This window comes from Rousettus aegyptiacus, unplaced genomic scaffold (assembly GCF_014176215.1).
Source record: "Rousettus aegyptiacus isolate mRouAeg1 unplaced genomic scaffold, mRouAeg1.p scaffold_m13_p_12, whole genome shotgun sequence".
NCBI classification, from domain to species: domain Eukaryota; kingdom Metazoa; phylum Chordata; class Mammalia; order Chiroptera; family Pteropodidae; genus Rousettus; species Rousettus aegyptiacus.
In genome coordinates, this window is record NW_023416287.1 from 83,357,948 (window position 1) to 83,377,817 (window position 19,870).

Sequence of the window (19,870 nt, forward strand, 5' to 3'; positions counted from 1 at the left end):
GGGCACATAATACCATTTTGTCCTACGTTTGGTGTTACTAAGATTGATTAGTGGCTTCAGAGACATTGTGCTTTTAAAGAAACCATTTTATTGCCTAACTCATGCTAATCACCCAGATAGCAATTCTTGGGGAACCTATGGAAACAGTGCACAGGAATTGGTTTGTAATTAGTATACACTATATCTTTGAAGAGTTTGTTCCTCGAAGTGCTTGAGTGTTACTCTGTAATTTAATTTATCTATTTGCACTATTTATTTGAACTGCTCATGAAGCTAACAGTGTTTTATCTCGCTACCCTCCAACCTCCAAACGGTATAAACCTGCCTTTGAACATCAATCACAATGATCGCAAACTGCAAAGAGATGTTTTTATTTTATTTGGTCTAACTGTACTTAATTCAGTGTCTCCTCATATAAAAATTAGTTACTTACGGAATATATATGGCTTTAGTAGCTCATTGCTTATTTCATCATCTCAACTTCAGGCTCTCCAAATAGGCCATAGCCTCTCACAGTATTCATTGTCAATATTCGGTAGTTCTCAAGGGTCAATCCTCGCTAAGCCTACCGTGTAAATACCCTGCCAGTCGTTCTTTCAGAATCTGATGTGATGACTCTAGGAGAGATCTTTTCTTGGCGCCCAAACTGGATTTCACGAATGTTGAAACAGGAGCAGACCATAATTACTTAGCTGTTCAGTCCGTTTATTTCTTGTGCATTTGAGATCTCTGGAACCATCCTGGAACATGTCAGAATTCCTCGTTTCTTTGTCTGGCACGTCTGACAATTATCGGGCCTAGAGTATAAAATCAAACTTAACAGGCACTTAAACGGTTGGCCTTGGGCTGCAGCGCGGAGCCCGCCCTGAAGCCAGCGTGCGAGAGTCGCAGCATGTGTCAGAGCCGTGGTCCCTCCCAGAGGAAACGCTTGGCTTAGGAGGATTTTAGGATCAGCTTTGAAGAAGTCGAGCCCCTGCTTTTGGAATGAGGCACCTCAGATTAGGTTGCAGTTTCGGTTCCGTCCACTCGGCCTCCTGAAAGAGCTAAAGGGAGATGCGGGAGTGGGGTGTTGGGGGGAGGAGGAAGGGAGAAAGAAATGCTGCACAGAGTCAGGACCCCCACCTCCAGGCGTCCCACCTGGACAGACACACGGCCGTCTGTTCCCATTCTTCCTCCCTCCCTCCCATCAGAATACTCACGTCGCCTCTCTTGCATTCGAACCCTAGACTTCAAACGCTCTGTGCTCTGTCTTTTCTCTTCCCTTCAGACAGCCAAGCAAGCACCTTGCCAGCCGCACTTTGCCCCTCGACCCTCGACCCTCGGCCCACCACCTTTGGGCTTTGGCTTCGCCTTTGTCGCCAGACCCACTTCACTTGTGACCTCGTCGTTGAGTCCGGGGGACATTTTTTTTTGGACTTTTTACCTCGGTTGACCTCACTGCAGTATTTCCCACGACTGGCAAGTTCTTCCTCAAAGAATTTTCTACCCTAAGTGTCGAACGCTGCGCTCCCGCGTTTTCTCGTGGTTGCCAGACCGTCGTCAGGTTTCTGTGCTGGAAGCTTTTAACTGTCCGTCTCTGGGGAATTTCAGTTACTCTCATAACTTCACTTCTCGTATAAATGTGCAGATAACTTCCAAATCTCTGTCTCCAGCTGTGGTTTCTCGTCTGCATTCCGGTCTCCGAAATCCAACCACTTATCAAGTGTCGGCTTCTTGGATAACTCAGAGAAGCTTTAAGCCCGCCCAGCAAGGAGCCCCCCCCCCCCCCCCCCCCCAGGATTCTGCAGTCCAGGCTTGGCGTCCAGCATGACCTGGCACTGCCTGCCTTCTACCCAGCCCTCTCCCCATCCATTCACTTCATACCCTTCAGCCCACCCATGTGTCTTCGTTCAGGCCACTGTTAGTTCTTGCCCGGATTGTCGTTTTCACTCCAGCCAGGACAAGGTTTTTTAAAGAGCAGCTCTGACTGTGCTAAGTGTTACGTCCTCATTGCACTCAGGGTCGTCCACTGGCTTCCTGGGTCTCCCCTGATCCACCCCTTGCTGTAGCCATGCCTCAGACGGCGCACACGAGACAAACGCAACGACCAGAGGTGCCTTGGACACTGCTCACCTGTCTCTGGGGCATCCATTCGCTTGAAAGCCCCCACCTTTCAGGTGGCCGACTCCTCTTAGTCCTCTAGCTCTCAGCCGAGACATCACCTCATGTGGAAAGCCTTTCGTGGTGCCTGCCTCAGACTCAACAGGTCGTCTTCCTGCGTTTCCGTGGCAACGTGCGCTTCCTTTATGTGTACTCACCAGGACATGGTGGGTGCCACTCCCATTAGACATTTTATCGTTTCTTCCTCTCTTCAGTTCCCAACCCTGGCTCGTGGTCAGCTGAAAAATATTTCTCGAATTAGCAGATCAACAGTAGGTGCTGATTTGGAAGACACTGACTCCCTCTTAGCTGTAACTTCCTGTTGTTTTGAACAATGGGAGTCATGTGTGCTTTAGTGACCTCACAGTGTCCTGTGTTGTAGGCACCCAGAGGGAACTGTGTGTGAGGTGACAAGCAGCCTGCAGTCTTTTTGGGTTTCAGATGAGATCCAAATACGCTCCACACATATGAGGGATTTGAAAAGTACGTTCGGCCAAGTGTCTCGGGTGAGCGTAGGCGTTTGCTTCTGCCAGGCTGGCGGTTATCGGGAAGGTCTGCTTTTACCAGCTTGCCCGGTGAGACAGCGCCGTGTGTGTGTGTAAATGTTCCGAACCAGCGAACTGGGAAGGTTCCCTTGATTGACGATTTTGGTAACTGGGTCTAATTTGGAGGGCGCGGCGGTGACGGCAGTGACGGGGGTGGCTGACACTGACCGAGGGCTTGCCGGGTGGCATGCGGTGTTTATTACCTCACTTACCCCGGAAACGGGCTCATGAGGGTAGGTGCTGTCTCTGACCTCATTTGACAGACGAGGAAAGGGAGGCTCAGTGACTTGTCACCCCAGCGCCCATGGCCGGTACACAGCAGACGCAGGAGTCAGTCCAGCCTCGAGCGCTATGCTGAAAGAGCGACTCGGCAGAGCAGAAAAGCTCGGCATTGCAAAAGCTGATTAATTTTAATTTCATTGAATCTTTTATTACAGATACGAAACAGCAAATATATGATTTTCTATCCATCATCACTTTAATTTAGGCATTCAGTCTTGGTTAAAGTTGTTTATGGCGTCATTGAATGAATGAATGAATGAATGACTGTTTGTGCTTCTGGAAAAATGTCAAGAGTAGTAGTCTATTCTTCACTGGGGACCTGATGCTTAACTGGAGTGCGTGGCAGTTGTGGTTAATAGCGCTTCGGTGTCGTTAATGGATCTCATAAATTCCCCTGCAGAGTCATGGGATGCTTTGGAGTGGCTCGTATGTCCTGGCCACTGCCTGGGATGAGTTTGGGGTCTGGCCGGATGGTAGCCAGCGGTGGCCTTCCAGGGACATAGAGGCTCTTCCTGAAGAAAGAGTTTCAGAAACCCGGAGTGATGCACACGCAAGGGGCCCCTGCCAGCCCCTGGGAGTCCTCAGGGAGCAGGGCCTCTCAGTAACGAGGAACGAATTAACCAGAGCGCTGGTTAGCGGGGCTGTGCTGGACCGTGAGTGCGGCCAGTTACACTCACTGCTTTTTATAGCCAAAGGTTGGACCTGCCGCTTTGCCCTGCTGCCTGGCAGATGGGAGCCTTTGGCCAGAACGACTGGCCAAAAGGGAAGGGGCCAGCATGGACTCGTTAAAGAGGAATGAGAAAATCCCTTAACGTGCCGGCGCGACAGGTGTCAGGTTGCGTCTTCGCACTGGAAACACAGCGCCCATGGCGTCCTTCTCCGCAAAGCCAGTCCCCGGCAAGGCGAGTAAGAAGTAACGGGTGGGAGCTGGGTGCTTGCTGCCCCCAGGGTGACGCAGATGTTGGCAGATGCGTGGGCATTCGCGGCGCGTCACCCACCAGGGCCGCTATTGCTTTGCAGACTGAGGAAGGCACTTCCTCCTGGGCCCTTCCTGTTTATCCCTCGCACGGTACTCGGTGTCAGGAGGGAGAGGCTCTCCTAATGCTGGGCCGGTACCCTCGCCAGGTGGAACAAATCTGAGTCCTGGCCCTGTCTCCTCCGCTTTGGGTGAATGTGCTGGGACTCCCTGGCTTAAGAACATTGTTATTAAAAACATCGCTCACAGCCAGGGACTGACTTCTGTCACTGTCACAGACCAGCAGTTCTCCTCTCCCTGGTCCCCTTCCCCGGTGGCTGCAGGGGTCTGGCCCTGGCCCTGCCCCTCCTGGCCCTGTCTCTCCAGGCCCCTGGCTCTGCCCCTCCTGGCCCCTGGTCCTGTCTCTCCTGGCTTGCTTGAGGTCAGATTTTGCTCTCTTCATGCTGCTAGAGCCTTATGGCAAAGCCTTGGCCTCCCACCCTGTACTCTGACCTGCACCCAGACCAATGTCCCCGAATCCCCTCTCCTCGTTACCTGTCAGACCTCAGTCCCTTGCTGTGCCCCAGGTGCCCTCCTTGCCCCGGCATCCCTGGCAGGTGGAGCGTAGGTGCAGATCCCATGGGGCCGAGGGAGGGTAGAGGAAAGTAGCTTCTCTTATGACCCGAAGGAGCCAGATTTGCTGCGGGATCCGGTTTCTGCGGTGAATGGGCACTGAAGTCCTGTCAGGCTTTAGAGTATCGGTCCAGTCTTGTGGTTCTGCTGCACCACGTGAGTAGGCTTTCAGGTGCTTGCCCAGGAATGCAACATTAATTTGTATTTTTTTAGGAAACTATGTTCCTAAATCCAGCAGGCACATTAGATTTCTTGGGTTTTAGGAATTTAGTGCATGATTGTAAGTCGATATTACTTGAAGCCCAAAACAACCAGAAAATAATTTTTCAGGCCTCCCGAGGGGATGTCAAAGGACATAGAAGGCTGTTCTGGCATGACCGACGTAGTAAGGAATAGTGGAATAGCACTAGCGGGCCACAGAGAGGCCATGCGTTCCCACCCAGGGTACAGATGTGGGAAAGCTTCAGCCCCAGGGCGAGTGCAGGCCTGCTTCCGGAATTTCACCCTTGTGCCAGAAGCCGCCTTAGAACCCCGAGTCCTCCCCTCCGCCTGAAGGTCAGAGTGTGGGCTTTTAAGCCCCTACCTGACCCCAAGTCGTGGGCGGGAATCAACTCTTGTTTGCCGGAAGAGCCGGGGCCTAATGTGAGACCTGAGCGAGGAGGAAGCTTCCGCCAAACCCGTTAACTCAGAGCGTGCTGCACATGGGTGCCGCACACCGAGAGCTGGAAGGATGGTTCTGGAAGGAAAGAGGCGGGCGATCCACGAGCCATGTCTTTTCTTCATATCCGCTCAGAGCCAAGTCGTCACAAAACTGGGGTCAACACCAAGACAGGGAACCCAGGCGAGCCTTTCAGTAGCCGCCTGGAGGCTCGTGCTCACCCCGGGGCCCTGGCCTCTCCGCGGGGACACGCCACGGTGTGCCCTGTTCTCACACCGCTGGGTTCGGTAGCCGATGAGACCAGCCGGCGGCGCCTCATCCATACGGCTTGTTTAGACAGCCGGACGACTAGTATGTCACGTAGGACGAGGACCGACAAGAACAGAACTGTCATCGGTCAGATTTAATGTTAGCTTTTCACATTCATGTTTGCTCATTTGCTTTTTAGAGTTCTTAACGGATTTCTTACAGATCATCTGATACAGACAGTGATTATCCTTAAGAGCAATGACTTTGTTTTTGTCTTGATTTGTGGAAATCGTATTAGAAAGAGTCTACGTAGGTCTTCAGACAGTATATTTTAATTTTTTATTCTGTAACAGTATTAAATCGTTATTTATAAAATAATGATTGCAGAGAAAAATCTCTCACAGTGATCCCTTTTAGATTGCTTTTAATTAAAGAAAGAGCAAAAAGATTGTATTAAAAATCACATTAGAAGAAAAACATTTTACACATGCCCTCTTGTAGTACTTCCTCAAGTACTGGATTCTCCGAGAACAAAAGTAATAGAGAAGTAACTAAGGAGGCTTGGGAGATAGGACAAATCTTCATAAGTGGAGGCGGGGTGAAACAGAACCAGGCCCAGAAGAGTTTTGCAGCGGGATGTTTTTCGGAGGCATGTGGTCTTTGATTCCTGAATGTGAGAGCCAGTGAGTGGCCGAGACCTGGCTCTGTTTTCCATGGCATGTAAGACAATGGTCTCACTGAGAGTTAGCAAGCCGTGGCTCCCAGGCCGGCCGGCTGTTGGTGTAAATAATTTGTTGAAGCACAGCCACGCCCATTCATGTATGAATCGTTATCTGTGGCTGCCTTTGAACTACAAGGTGAACTAGTTGCAACAGAGGCTTTATGGTCTGCAAAGCCTAAAGTATTTATGGTCTGGCCCTTTACGAATAAAGCCTGCCAGCCTCTGCTCTAAATTTATTCTCCGTGTTTAAATATTTCCCTAAAACACTCAGTTCCAATTTGTAGAAGCTTGGATTGCATAGTACTCAAAAATTATTTTTCTTGGTGCTTTCACACATATGTAAGTCGAGTTTCCTGTTCTCTGCTTGTCTAAATACCCATTTATTTGTATGTTCTTGGATATGGTGAGACGGGAACTGGAAAATCTCACCAATGTCCTAGATATTAAGTTCTCTCAGTAAGGACTTTGGAATTTATGATCCACAGTATTTTAAATCTTGGGGGAAGGCTGTTTGCCTGCGTAGGAGATGTTTTCTAAGGTAACATGAGCGGTTTGGGTAAGCAGGCTTATTTCTTATGATTTGCCATGTATAACTGTGGGTGATCTTTATAGAAAGGGAACGGGACCTTTCCAGTTTTGTGGGCGCACACTCACTATATCCAGATCTACCATGAATACATGAAGAAACGAATACCTACGAAGCGTTATTTTTTTATTATTTCTCCGGTGAAAAGTTTTGAGAATTCTCAGAGTGAAAAATATATCTTTTATTATTTAATAGATACGCTAATGATGTTATATATTTCCTCAGTGAATTTCCTTTTTTTAATTAAACGTATGGGGGCGACGTGGGCTAATAGCATTATCCAGGTTTCAGCATACACTTCCGTAATAGCGTCATCTATCTATGGCGCTGTGTGTTCACCACCCAGAGTCAAATCTCCTGTCACCAGATATTTGACCCCCTCCACCCTTTTCTACTTCCCTCCTGTTTGAATTTCCTTTTTTAAAAATTCAACTTTGTCGAGTTATAATTTATAAGGTATTCTTAGCATCTTTCTAGCCGGTAGAAAAACTAGAGACATATTAGACTATAGATTTTTTTTTTTTTTTTAACCTGTTCATGTTATCAGTCTGTACTATTTTTAAGCCTTTGGTTTGACTGGGTACTTGCATATTATAGGAATGACGTACAATTATGAAACTCTTAGAACGGCCCCTTCATGCATACTTCGGGGATGTTTAACTTTTAACCATGTTTGTTCTTTCGCGTGTACCTTTCTTTTATTCTGTTAATACTTATGAAGTTACATAGCATTTGCCATGCAGAAATACAAATAAAGTGTAAAATATAATTCTTGCTCTGCAGATGCTTACAAGTGGGTAAAAAAAAAAAAAAGCATAAATATTTTAAAAGCTAAAACCAGTATGAGTTTGGGTATGAAACAAGGGTCTTGAAGGAATCACAGGGTGGTGTCTAATTAAATACTAAGTGAAAGGTGCTTTCAAGTCAGATTTCAACGCAGTTCTTTTTGAGGCTCTATAAATAGAGTAAGCACTAAAATAACAGTTCGGCCTTCAGGGAGGTTGGAGAAAAGTAGTGTGAAATTAATGAAAATTATGTATAATAACATGGAAGAGCAGAATCAGGCTTACGTCTAAGGTACAGGAGGCAGAGATTTGAACATGGCTGTTTCGTGGGCAATCGGTCGGGGTTGGGCGATGCCAGGGAAGGCTTGCACGGAAGAAATTCTACCCAAAGAGGTGTTTAGAGGCTGCGTGAGAGGGCTTCGCCCTGTGTACAGAGCAGCAAGAAGAGGGTGGATGCGGTGCAGACCAGCATGGCAAGCCGAGTGGTGGCCAGCAAGTAGTTCTGGATGGCGACGTGCTGGGAAGGACGTGAAGGGAGGTGGGCACTGGCGGAGTAGGAGGGTCCAAGAGCCTCACTCCCTGATGCTGAGCAGCAGTGGGCTTCGGGGTAGAGAAGTGCCGTGCTGGGCCGTGTGTCCAGTGGTTTGCCCTGGCGGCTGCGTGGGATATGGGCGAGAGGGGACGGTGGCTGGAGAGGCCGGGAGGGCCCACCAAGGAGCTGAGCCGAGCTGGCCGGAGGGCTGGCGAGGGTGGGACCGAGTCCCAGGGAGAGGGAAGACTGTCTCAGAAGGGCAAGGAAGGTGTCGTCGTCTTCAGAGGATGTGAACTTGCGTGGCTCTGAATGGAAGGTTCATAAAGCCCTCGACGTAGTCAGTGATGGTTGAGGACGAGGCTGTGGACTCTGGAGGGTCCAGAGGCGGAGAGACGGCTCCGTGAAAACCCCTCTGCATCCGAACGCAGCGCTCTGCCCTCTTGTGACAGAGGCCGACTCTGTGCCCCTCATAAGGACAGCCCCTCATCTCTGCACTCCGTTCAGCCCCCTTCCTGAGCCCCGCAGGGGGTCACAGCCGTACTTGTCCTCTCTCCCGCATCTTCAGCTTTCACGACCATCCTCAAAATCCTGCAGCGTGCCGTGGAGCCTCTTATTGTAACGAAGCGACCTTCCTGACCCCACTCGCCCCCTCCACTGTCTCCCTTTGCAGCACATCTTTCCGGCATCGTTTTCTCTCCCGACAGCCCCTGCGTCTCTCCCCCCATTCAGGCGTTTCCACGCCGCGCCACCCAAACCCCTCTAGTCGCGCTCCCCGGTGTCACCACACCCGGGGGTCCGTGGCTTTCTTCGGCGGCGGCGTCTTTGGCCTGTCTGAAGCATTGTCTGCCAGGCACCTCTTGGAACGCTTTCTTCGCCAGGCCTCTGGGACGCTCGTTTCTCTTGGTTTCCGTGCCACCGCCCATGACAGCGCTTCTCGGTTTTCCTCGTCTGTCTAGCCTGTCACTGTCGGTATGTCCGTTTGCTCTCACCAAGTTCTCGTCCAGGCCCATGATTTTAAAAGCCGTCTATGTCCTCGTGACTGGCAGATTTATATTTCTGGCCTGGCCCTCTCCCCGGAGTTCCAGACTTGAATGTATCTTTACTTAGGTCTCCAATGAGCCTATGAAACTTAATGTATCTAAAATGTAACTCTTGATTCCTCTCCTTCCCTAAACCTGTTTCTCCCCTACTTTTCCAGTTAGTAACTGGTAACTCTATTCCACCAGGTGCCCAAGCCAGAGAATTTGGAGCGATACTCGCCCCCTCTTTTTTTCTCCTTAGTTACCCTCGTCCAGCCCATCCACAGATGCTGCTTGCTCTCTATCTTTGAGGCATATATAAAGTCATCCATCTATCATCACCTCGACTCTTCAGGCTCCGGGCAGGTAATGTGCGTCTCCCCTGATAGTTGCAGACAGCCTCTGCCCTGGTTTCCTGCTTCCACGCTTGGCAGCCAGACCCTGCTCAAACCCTTGAGTGTCCCGTCACGCTCCTGGGCAATCCCGAGCCCTCCGCATGGACCACAAGGCCGAACGGTCCGCTCTCGGACCGCCGTGCCTGCCATTCTCCCCGTCCTCACGCCATAGAAAACCACAGGAAGGACACGATTGGGAAATCCAGGTGGCTCAGGAACGTGTGGGTAGATGTCCAGTATCACTAGGCATTGAGGAAAAAAACTAAGTGCAGTGTAGTATTTTACCTACTACTTTGCGATGTTGAGGAATAGTGACCCGGCGTCAAAGACTCTTGGTGGACAAGCACCGACTTACACAGCTTGTGTCCTCTTTGAGGGCAGTTTCCCAACAAGTGTCAAAGAACCTTCACATTTTTACAACTTCCAAACAAGAAAGACTACTTTCGGAAATTAATACAAAGGAAATAATGGGTCGACGACAGAAATAGTTTCCCGTAATTACTAAAAAGTTGAAATAACCTAAATCATTTACAGAAAATAGTTAAATTATGGTCTGTTTATAGAATAGAGTACTATGCATGCATTAAGAAGAACGTAGAAACATCAAAATACATGTAGCTGTATGTTTTACAAATGAGAAAATCATATGACAAATCAGTTTGTAATATAGACTCATCCTTATGCACATAGTACACATAAATATGTGTTTTCAGAAAAGAAATAGGAAGAATACATAGCTAGATATTGACAACGGTTACTCAGTGAGATTAGAAGAAATCGTTACTCTCTTGTTTTGCAATAAGCAGTCGTTATTTTTATAATTGGAAAAAATAAGAGGAAGTGGAGGCCACAGATCCGCACACACCACACGTGTCACACTTCATTTAGCGAACAGCGGCCGCCGGCAGCCATGCCCCCGGTTTCCTGGTCCCCGTCTTGCCCAGGGCCGCTAACCTGGCCGTGGGCGCCGCGCCTGTCAGCGGACCGCGCCTCGTCCGCGGCCCCGCGGGAAGACGTGTTCTTCCTTCTCTTCTGCCGGAACCTGTCCCTGTGCGCTGGCTCATCTCCTGCCTTTGCCCACGGCATCTCCGTGTTTTTTTAATAGATTCTTTCTTTTCAGTATTTAGACACGCTCACATCTCACCCATTTTCCAAAGACTTGACCAGTGCTTGTTCTGTGCCCTGGACTTTGTCCTAAAAAGTTGTGGCTCTCTGATTACCGTGCAGCACCTGCTCGTGTCATTCCAGCAGATAATTATGGATTCAGTTATTCTTTCCTTTATTCATTCATTCACATGGGAAGTAGTTTCTGAGTAGTATCTGTTTGCCGAAGGCCAGGGATGTAGAGATGATGATTCACAGCTTCCGTTTTTAGTGCAATTACAGGGGAATGAAGTTCACCCTGAAATGAAAAAAAAAAGACAAAAACAAAACTTGTAAAGTTCAGGGTTTTTCTTTGGAGGAAAAGGTATACTCCCTTAGTGTTTCATCTGTTAATTCCATACGATGGAATGCTATTCCGCAGTGAAAAGGAGTGGAATTCTGATACACTCAGCAGCATGGGTGAGTTGCAAGTGTGTTATGCCAGCGAAGGAAGCTGGACTCAGAAAAACTACCTGCTCTACAGTATGGTTCCATTTATATGACCAGCGTAAAACCAAAACTATAGCATGGAAAACAGATCAGTGGTTGCCGAGAGCTGGGTGGGGGAAGACGAGTTGGCTGTAAAGGGCCACTTGGGAATTTGGGTTGGGGGTGATAGAGCTGTTCTATATCTTGATCATAGTGAAAGTTACTCAACTGTATCCACCTGTCAAAACTCGAACTATACATTCAAGAGTGAATTTTACAGTTTGTAAATTATACGTCAGTAAACCTGACTTAAAAAATTTTTTTTAATAGTGCTATATTCATGTTCGACAAATCCAAGCAGTATGGAGTACAGCGAAAAGCCTTATTCCCACCCCTGCTCCCCATAATCACTAATGCATCTTGAAGTTTCTCTTTACAAGTATCATCGTGGGTGGCTCTGTGTTCTCATTGTCACCATTTCTAACGGAACACGGCTTGGCAGCATGACTTTCTGCACTAGTTTCTTCTACGGATCGTGTGTGTCACGGTCGTTTTCACATCAGTGCATTGCGATCCTCCATTCTTTTCTGCAGCCACATGACAAGAATGTTGCATAGGAGCACATATAATGTATTTAACCAGTTCTCCTCTGATGGACCCCACATTTTTTTTCTCATGACACAGCACTGCAGTGAATAACCTTGTACATACATCACTGCCGTGATAACTCTTTGTGTTGAAAACGCAAATTTGTTCCAACACAGTTGATACGTCAGGGAACAATTGGAGCATAATGTGAACTCTTTGCTCACGCGCGATTTCCTCCCTGAGCACAGAAGACTGGGAGGCGGGGTTGCGTGGGAGTCAGCGAAACACACACGCACCGCAGCCTTCCACCTGCGACCTCTTCTCCCTTCGTGTTGAGTCGCACTGGTCCCCACCCGGTGTTACGGCTTCCCTCCGACCCTCCAACCTCAGGTGACCCCCCTTCCACCACTTCACAGAAACTCGGCGAGCCACAGCGCTCTCGCGCCCACTTCCACAAACAAACCGCAGGTCCTTTTCAAGGGTAAAAGTGTCATTTTTTTTTTTTTTTTGCAGTATCTGTGTGTTTCTTAACCATTTAACATGTATAAAGCCGTGCTGCCGTTTTATGAAATGTGCCACCGACAGTTTTTGAGTATTATGCCCCTAGCTTGCTTTTTGATGGAAGCCCTGTAGTTTTTATTGCCTGACTTTGCGTAGCGCAGTGGTTTCTAACACGTGTTACGCGTACGTCATGTGATAGCAGAACTGTACCCACCGCGTGTGGGTCTATCCGTAAAATAGATTCCCCCATAAAAAGAGTCCGGAGTTTAGGAATTAAATCCGAGAGATCGCTGCTGTGATACGTTTAAATCCTATAGTTAGTTTGGTTTTTCCTTTTTCATAAAAATGTTGTGATAGAGCTGAAGATTGTGTGTCCAGCATAGTTTGGGAATAATTCTGCTCCCGTTAATCTTAAATTTTGGGGTGTGTCTGGGTATTTGGGTCATCAAGAAGGGCGTTTGCATGTTGGTGCAAGGCCAATGCCTCTTGGAGGTCGCAGTCTCAGGAAAAGGTGAAATCGATGTCTGGCCAGATGGGTTTGTGGAAGATGTGGCTTTTCTCCCCCTAACCTCTTGAGTGTCACCTGACACACAGAGAGGCCTTGAAGCCAGAGACAAGAAGGGCTTAGTCATCAGAATGGACGATGTCCGATTGTGACAGGGCCAGTGGCAGTGCAAGACACATTCACCCAGTGCCATCTGAAAACAATGGACTTCAGAGGCATTTTAAATCCCAGAGCTCAGACCTGAGCCCAAGGCCAATGCATTCAGAGCAAAGGAATTTGCTAAGAAGAGCTAATGCTTTCTTTTCTAAAGTATGTGAAGATAAAAGAGTCAACAATTAGAGATTAGGGAGGAAGGTTAAGAAGTAGACCCAAGTGTTTATTTGATATTTTTACTGCAAAGTTTTACAAAAATCTTCAGACTCGGACAGTTTATTATTACTTCCTTATTTCTTCAAAGAGTTCACTTTAAAAACAAAATAACTAATAATCAAGTAGGAAAACATGTTTCTTTTCTTAACTACAAAATGTCCAGTGAAGGCTATATAGGTCCCTCAATATCAGCCTACACTCTATGGAAGTCAGAAAGAAGTAAATAACATTAAAAGTTTTGAAAACAGACGATGGTAGACTTTATATTTTCTTAATATAATATAAAAGATACTTTATTTTTTCTATTTTTGCTTGATAATTCTTTCTGTGTCACAAAGTAGCAGTGTGAACTATTATAATATTGAAGATGCAGTTATGAAAATAAATTAGGTAAAGTGCCTTTAAATAAGTTAATATTTAAATTTTAACAAAGAAGAGTAATTTGTTTTGTTAGGTACTGTGAACGCAGCAGGTTGGATTTGGAAACTGATGTTTAAACCTGTAATTTTCTTGTCACGAGTGATTTTGAAACCCTGCTCCATTGTTTTGAACTTGCATAGTTCATTTCTGCATTTTTTTTCATAAAGATGTTGAAAAAGAATAACATCTCACACGTTGTCAACTTTTTGAAAATAGTAATTATTGATTCGGCTAAGCAGCTTTTCATTTAATTTATTATCCTCTGCGGATTTTTTTTGTTGTTGTTGAAATTTCTCATTAAAATTTTGGGGGGCGGCTCCATAGTGCAGTGGTTCGCACATCTGCTTTGCATGCAGAAAGTCCTGGGTTTGTGCCCCAGGAGGAGCCACGGACCATAACCGTGTGGGGGGGGGGGTGCCAGGCCCCGGGGGTGCCAGGCCCCAGGTGCATGCTCAAGTGTGTGGGGCGGGGACGGGGGGAGGGGGGAGATGCCCCGCCTTCAGAGATCTAGTTCTTAAAAAAAAAGGAAACGGCAACATCCATAGGTCAGGAGTGGAAGTGGGGGGAGGGAGGTAGGAATTAAAGAGGGGGAAAAAATTTTGGTTTGCTATTAATGTAACTACATGAGAACAAGAAATGCAATATTAAACCCTTCACCTGAAATAGAAAATGCAATTTATATTTCTCAGACCTCTTGCCCATCGTATGGTTAGAAAGACATATTTCAGTTCTCTGCATCCTTCAGAATTCTTGCTGCAACTGTCTTGCTTTTAGAAAGACATCTAGTATTTTGACTCTCGCAGGTGATCTTAACATTGTCCATTTTTTATATGTACAAAATTCAAAAAGAATTAGATATTCATAGATATTTAAAGACCATTTTTGAAACATAGTAGAGCTGTTCATGACTGTTCTTTACTTAAAGCTTTATTTTACATGTAACCTTGTATTCCTTCTCAGGCTACATAAATGTTTATCCAGCTGCCTACGGAGTACTAATGGTCCAGTTCATGTGGTCACAAGTTTTTATGAAGGGATGCCTTTGGGAAAAGGGGCAGCATGTGTCAGAATACCAACTAGTATTTACTTCATAGTCTTTTTTTGTCAGAGTATATGCTTAGTAGGAAAACAATAAAATATGCAGTAAAAGCAGTGATATGGCCCTCATCTTTAACATGGAGGAGAAACTTCCTCCTTTGCCTTTGCCTGGCTCCAAGACCCTTTTAAACACCTGCCAGACTGATTTGCTTTATTTAAAAGGTAACATTTCCACTCTTTTAAAATGAAACTTGGATACGTAACTTTACTATTATTAATAAAGAACATTTATTGAGGATTTCTTTGTGTCCCAAGCACTATGTTTGACTCTTTACTTAAATCCCTCTCTTCCCCTGCACCCTCCATGGGGGGGCACTGGTGTGATCCCCACCTCGCAGTTGGGGAGTAGATGCTTATCAGGTAGAGACACTTTCCCCAGGTCACACGATTCATGAGTGGTAGAGACAAGGGTGCCAACCCATTTCTAGGAATCCAGACCCAAACTCTCAGCCACTTAAATAGATTTGCTTACCAGGATATGTTTGTCAGGTGACTAATGTAAAAGTAAGTAAAAATATATTTATTGTTATCATTTAGCTCACAATCGCTTATCTCTTATTGCCAGAAGTAGTAGTATTTGAGAGAATTTATTCCCATGAGAACTTATTCCCACTTCAGCCTTATTTTTAGTGAGGATTGAGCCAAATTTTGTTCCATTCATGAGGCCAAGAGCTCCTTTTTGATTTAATTTACTTGTGATATATTGTCTCAGTGCAGACGGCAATGCATGTCATACCTTAAGAATTTGTTATATTAAAGTTAGGCCACTAATTTGACTTTACTGTCCTGCACGGAAATCATTGACATGTAACATGTCTTAGCCAAAGTGGGAAACTTGTAACTTTTGATTTTTATATATCTCTCGATAGCTTTCTCTCACTCTCTCACTCCCTCGCAAATATATGCATACACTCCATTTACCAAGAGGCAGTCTCCATAAAGTAGTTTCAAACTTTTGTGTTCTTGAGGTAACCAAATGGTATTTAAAACAAAAAGGCCTTCTGGAAGACTCTCCCCTTATATAAGGAATAATTACTCAACCATTAATGAGGGAAGAGTTAAAATGTTTAAAATTATCCAAATATTTAAATTAAAATGGCACATCGACATTCTTTCTGGATACAGTAAATTCAGTGATGGCTTTATTTGGTACTTACCGAAGATTTATGTTTTCATATATTATCTGCTTTTAAAAAATAACGTTTATTACGCCTATTGCAAAGAAAATTTATGTAACATTTTCTCTTATTTCAAACATCTGGGTGTTTGTGTTGAATCAAAAACATAAGTATTTTTGAGAAAAACATAATTTTTTACTTTACGATAAAGTTTATCCTGTTCTCTGGAAATTAGCCTCTTCCCAGTTAGCCAGCCCTGCCTTCTCATTTTATTAAACATCTTTCAAAAGAATCTTCTAGTTTAGTTACTAGATCGCTAAACAATTATGAGTCTTAAACTCTTAGGAAAGAATTCTTAGTTTTTAGAGTGTTTTCTGTTTTTATTCTCCTAAGTGACTTTCTTTCTTTCTTTCTTTCTCCTAATAAAGCAAATGAAAAAGCATCCTTGCCGCCAGTGTGACAAATCGTTCAGCTCCTCGCACAGCCTGTGCCGTCACAATCGGATCAAGCACAAAGGCATCAGGAAAGTTTATACCTGCTCGTAAGTCATGGTCGCTGATGTGGGAAGCCAGGGAAGGGTGAAGCTGGAGCTCCGAGGTTTTCTGAATTTTACCATTTTCCATTTTCCATCCTCTCTGTTCCACGGTTTATAGATGTCATTGCTTAATCATATTCTGTTGTTTTGTCATACAGTTTCTCGATTGGGTTGTAACACTTAAAAATAGTAAACTTAGAAAGGAGCAGTTACTCGCACACCCCGTGCAGAGGCCTGTGCTCTTATCTGTTGTCCAGAGATATGTATTTTATTAGCGAGGACTCGGGAGACGTGACCGGTTCCCAGGTGCCCGGTTGTGTGAGCTGATTTTCGGTCCCTTTACACACACAGGGAGCGGCCAGCGTTGGCAGGCTGAGCTGTCTGGTTGCTGTCGTCCGTGGTCCAGAGCAGGCCCTGATGGGGTGGGTCATGGAGTCAGCCCTCGGCTGGACCCCTTGCCCCTTGGCTGGAGTTCAGCACCTCCTCTGGACACACACTATTGGCTGAGAGGCCAAATGCGTGGGGCCGAGTGGGCCAACGCACCAAGTGGACCGCGCCACGCAGGGGAGGGTCGCAGGCCGCTTGGTGAAGGTCAGAGCTTGTTGTGTTATCACTAGCGAAAAAGCTCTGTCACCCACTCGGCCAGAACGTGCCGAAAGCGAGTCGATGTGACAAGGTCACTTACTTTGGGGCACTTTCTCGTCAACGACAGAGACCTGGAGGACGCAGGAGCCCCGCGGCCGGTCCGCAGTGCGCATGCGCCGCGTGGCCCCGCAGGCCCGTGCCCGCCGGCGGCGCTTCGCTGGGCCGTGGTCAGCGAGGGAAAGTTCCGTGGGGAGGAAAACGGGGATGTAATCGAAAGCTGAAAATGACTTCGGTGAGACGAAAACATAAAGTCTGTGTGTTGAGGTGGCACAGGAAGAATCAGAGAATTCCCCTGGGCTTGGGGGAGGGTGGAGAGCCCGTCACGCGGTGGTCGGGCCCCGATCCTCTGGCCGTGACGCGCTGGGTGGTCGTGGCCACTTCACGTGCTGCTGCGTGTTGGTGCTGGCCCCCGACGCCTCCGCGAACAGGGTCTCCATCCTGACAGCGTGGGACCGAATTCCCCAGAAGCCGTTCTGAAGGCAGCAAGTTGGGTCTACCTATGCCAAAGATGCCTTTCATCCCTCTTCACCGCAGTCTTATGTTTGATGTCTGGTTTATAGCATCCGTAATCACCATGGTCATTAACCTTTTTGTTTGTTTGTTTACCTGGTTTTGGCCTGTTTTATTAAGAAAACAGTTAAATTTGTATCTTCCAAAGAAAAACTATATTCAAAATCTACTGGGTTTTTTTCCCTCCTCCACACAAGATAAAATGTGAAAACTTAAATAATTGACCTATTTTGGGTATCTGGTCACCGTTTTCTACATTCGAGTCTCTGAACGGACTCCTGTATTTGAGTGCGGGGTTCTAAGCAGGTGTGCCTACATGAGGACGTCGACCCAGTGAGACGCTCTGTCCTCCCTCTGTTCTGGCGGAGTGAACAATAACAGCCTCAGTGTGAGGCAGTCAGAGAGGGGCCCTCTTTGTAGTAAAGCGTCTCTCGCATCGTAAATCCCGAGGGCACACTCCGAGTCATTCATTATAAAGAAAACTTTTTCAAATTGAACATTCTCCGTTTTAAAATTAAAGCCGCCTAGAATTGCAAATTAAGTGATCCTTTTAACCAAACCTAGACAATAAATATTTCCTCCGAACCAAATTAGGCTGCAGAAACAGAGAGAAAACTTTTCTAAAAAGCTGCAGAATTTTTTTTGACACACATTGAGAACTGTGATTCGTAACGAAACTGTCCTTTCGCTCCGGTCTTCAGCGTATCTCACTCTTTCTGAGCACGCACTTGGCCAGTGAAGGCCCCGCAGCAGAGGGTGTGTTCTTCGAGGAGGACGACCCTTCAGCAAATAGGTTACCTCCTTTCCTTCTGCTCCACAGGCACTGCCCAGACTCCAGGAGGACCTTCACGAAACGGTTGATGCTGGAGAAACACATCCAGCTCATGCACGGCATTAAGGATCCCGATTTGAAAGAGATGACGGAAGCCACCCACGAGGAGGAAACAGAGATCAAAGAGGACACCAAGGTCAGGCATTGCGGACGCCCCCTTTACGGTGAAATTGTGTTGACTTGCTTTTGGCATTCATTCTTTTTATCTAAATTGTTCTACTGCTACACAGTTTCAAAAATTCAGACTATGCATGGAGGTGTAAGATAACAGGTAATCTTCGACACCCATTCTGACCTTTCCTCTTGCTCCTAAGAGGTAACCCTCATTAGGTTTCTCTCATGTCCTTCCAGAAATAGCTTTAGGGATGGACTTATATAAATAAATTTAGAAATTTGATGTTGATTCACCAAAATGATCTCTTAGCCAGAAGGACCGTATAAAGCTAGATTGTTTTTCCCTGGGAATGTATCGATTGTGACAGGGTCCTAATAAAAATGGTTCTTTCTCGCTTCTCTTTGTAACCATGAAAGCTAAAGCTACAGCTTTGTACCTTATTCTTATACATCAGTAGATAGTGAGCTTGGGCCAGGTCACACCATATATTGACCTGTGTACCAGGCATGTGTGTGCTGAGTGCCCTCAGTGAAGCAGCAGTTCAGCAGGTGTCAGAGGGATCTGCTGTACTTGGCACCGTCTAGAATGTACCTGGTTAAATAAAGCCTGTGTGTGCTTTCAAGGAGATAATCCTTGAGTCAGGCCAGTCAGAATCCAAGCCAGGCTAGTATCTCATTAGGTAGTAATTCTTCCCCTTAAGTGATGGGGGGCAGATAGGGGGAGTTAAAGAATACAGACAGAGGGGCAGCTTCAGGTCAAGGTGTTTGGGGTCATACCTTCAGGTCAAGCTGTATGAGAGGCGCCTTGTGAACAGGGCAGAAAAGATGGGAGGGAGCCTTCGGCTTGGAGTTTTGGAGAGGGAAACGAAGGGGACTTGACGCAGGTCGGATCTGGAAAGCTGGAAGGGAGGGAGGAAGGCCTGGCCTGAGGGGAGAGGAGGGTGGCGGAGGGAGTGGGCGGGAACGGGCGGGTCCTAGGCCACCTGGGTCTTCCCGTGGCTCCGGGTCTTAGTCACAGAAAAGGCAGCATCAGCATTTTCTCTCGCACAAGGTGCTTTTCAGTCCACCCAGCCCTGCGTCTCCCTGGCCCCATCTACGCGCCTACTGTTGCCCTGCTCCGGCCCCACTGGCCCTTCTCCTGTCCCCGACACACGCAGGCCCTAGCTCAGGCCTTGGCAGGCACGGCTCCCGCGTCTGGGCTCTGCCCGACGCGGTCACATGCTCGTGTCCTCCTGCTACAGCCCCCTGTTCACCTGTTGCCGTCACCTGTTCACCTCCTGCCCCCTGTTCACCTGTTGCCGTCACACGCTAGGTAACCTAACCACCTGCTGCCCGCCCTGCTTCGCATCCCCTCTCCCACGTGCGTGGTCTTCCTGTGTATGACACACTGTGGATCGGCCACTTGGTCGCTGCCTGTCACACTCCATTGGCGCCTGTGGTCCATGGAGGCAGGGACTTGTGTGTCCGCCGCCGGGCCCATGGGCTGGAGCGAGGCCTGGTAGCACAGGGACAGCCTTATTCGTGGAGCGGGTGAAAGACGTGAGCCTCGGGTCAGGTGGCAGAC

The 19,870-nt window shown here is 47.2% G+C and overlaps 1 protein-coding gene across 20 annotated transcripts in view; it reads left to right on the forward strand.

Annotated features, from left to right (window-relative positions):
- Positions 1 to 19,870, forward strand: part of ZNF532 (zinc finger protein 532) — an 89,974-nt gene that overhangs the window by 67,373 nt on the left and 2,731 nt on the right. For 19 of the 20 annotated variants that reach the window (XM_016129148.2, XM_016129152.2, XM_016129153.2 and 16 more), the window contains 2 exons: positions 16,099 to 16,211; positions 18,181 to 18,328. In XM_016129148.2, the coding sequence (XP_015984634.2) occupies positions 16,099 to 16,211; positions 18,181 to 18,328 (261 nt within the window). The remainder of the gene's footprint in view (positions 1 to 16,098; positions 16,212 to 18,180; positions 18,329 to 19,870) is intronic. The other variant, XM_036230091.1, reaches the window with a different exon arrangement.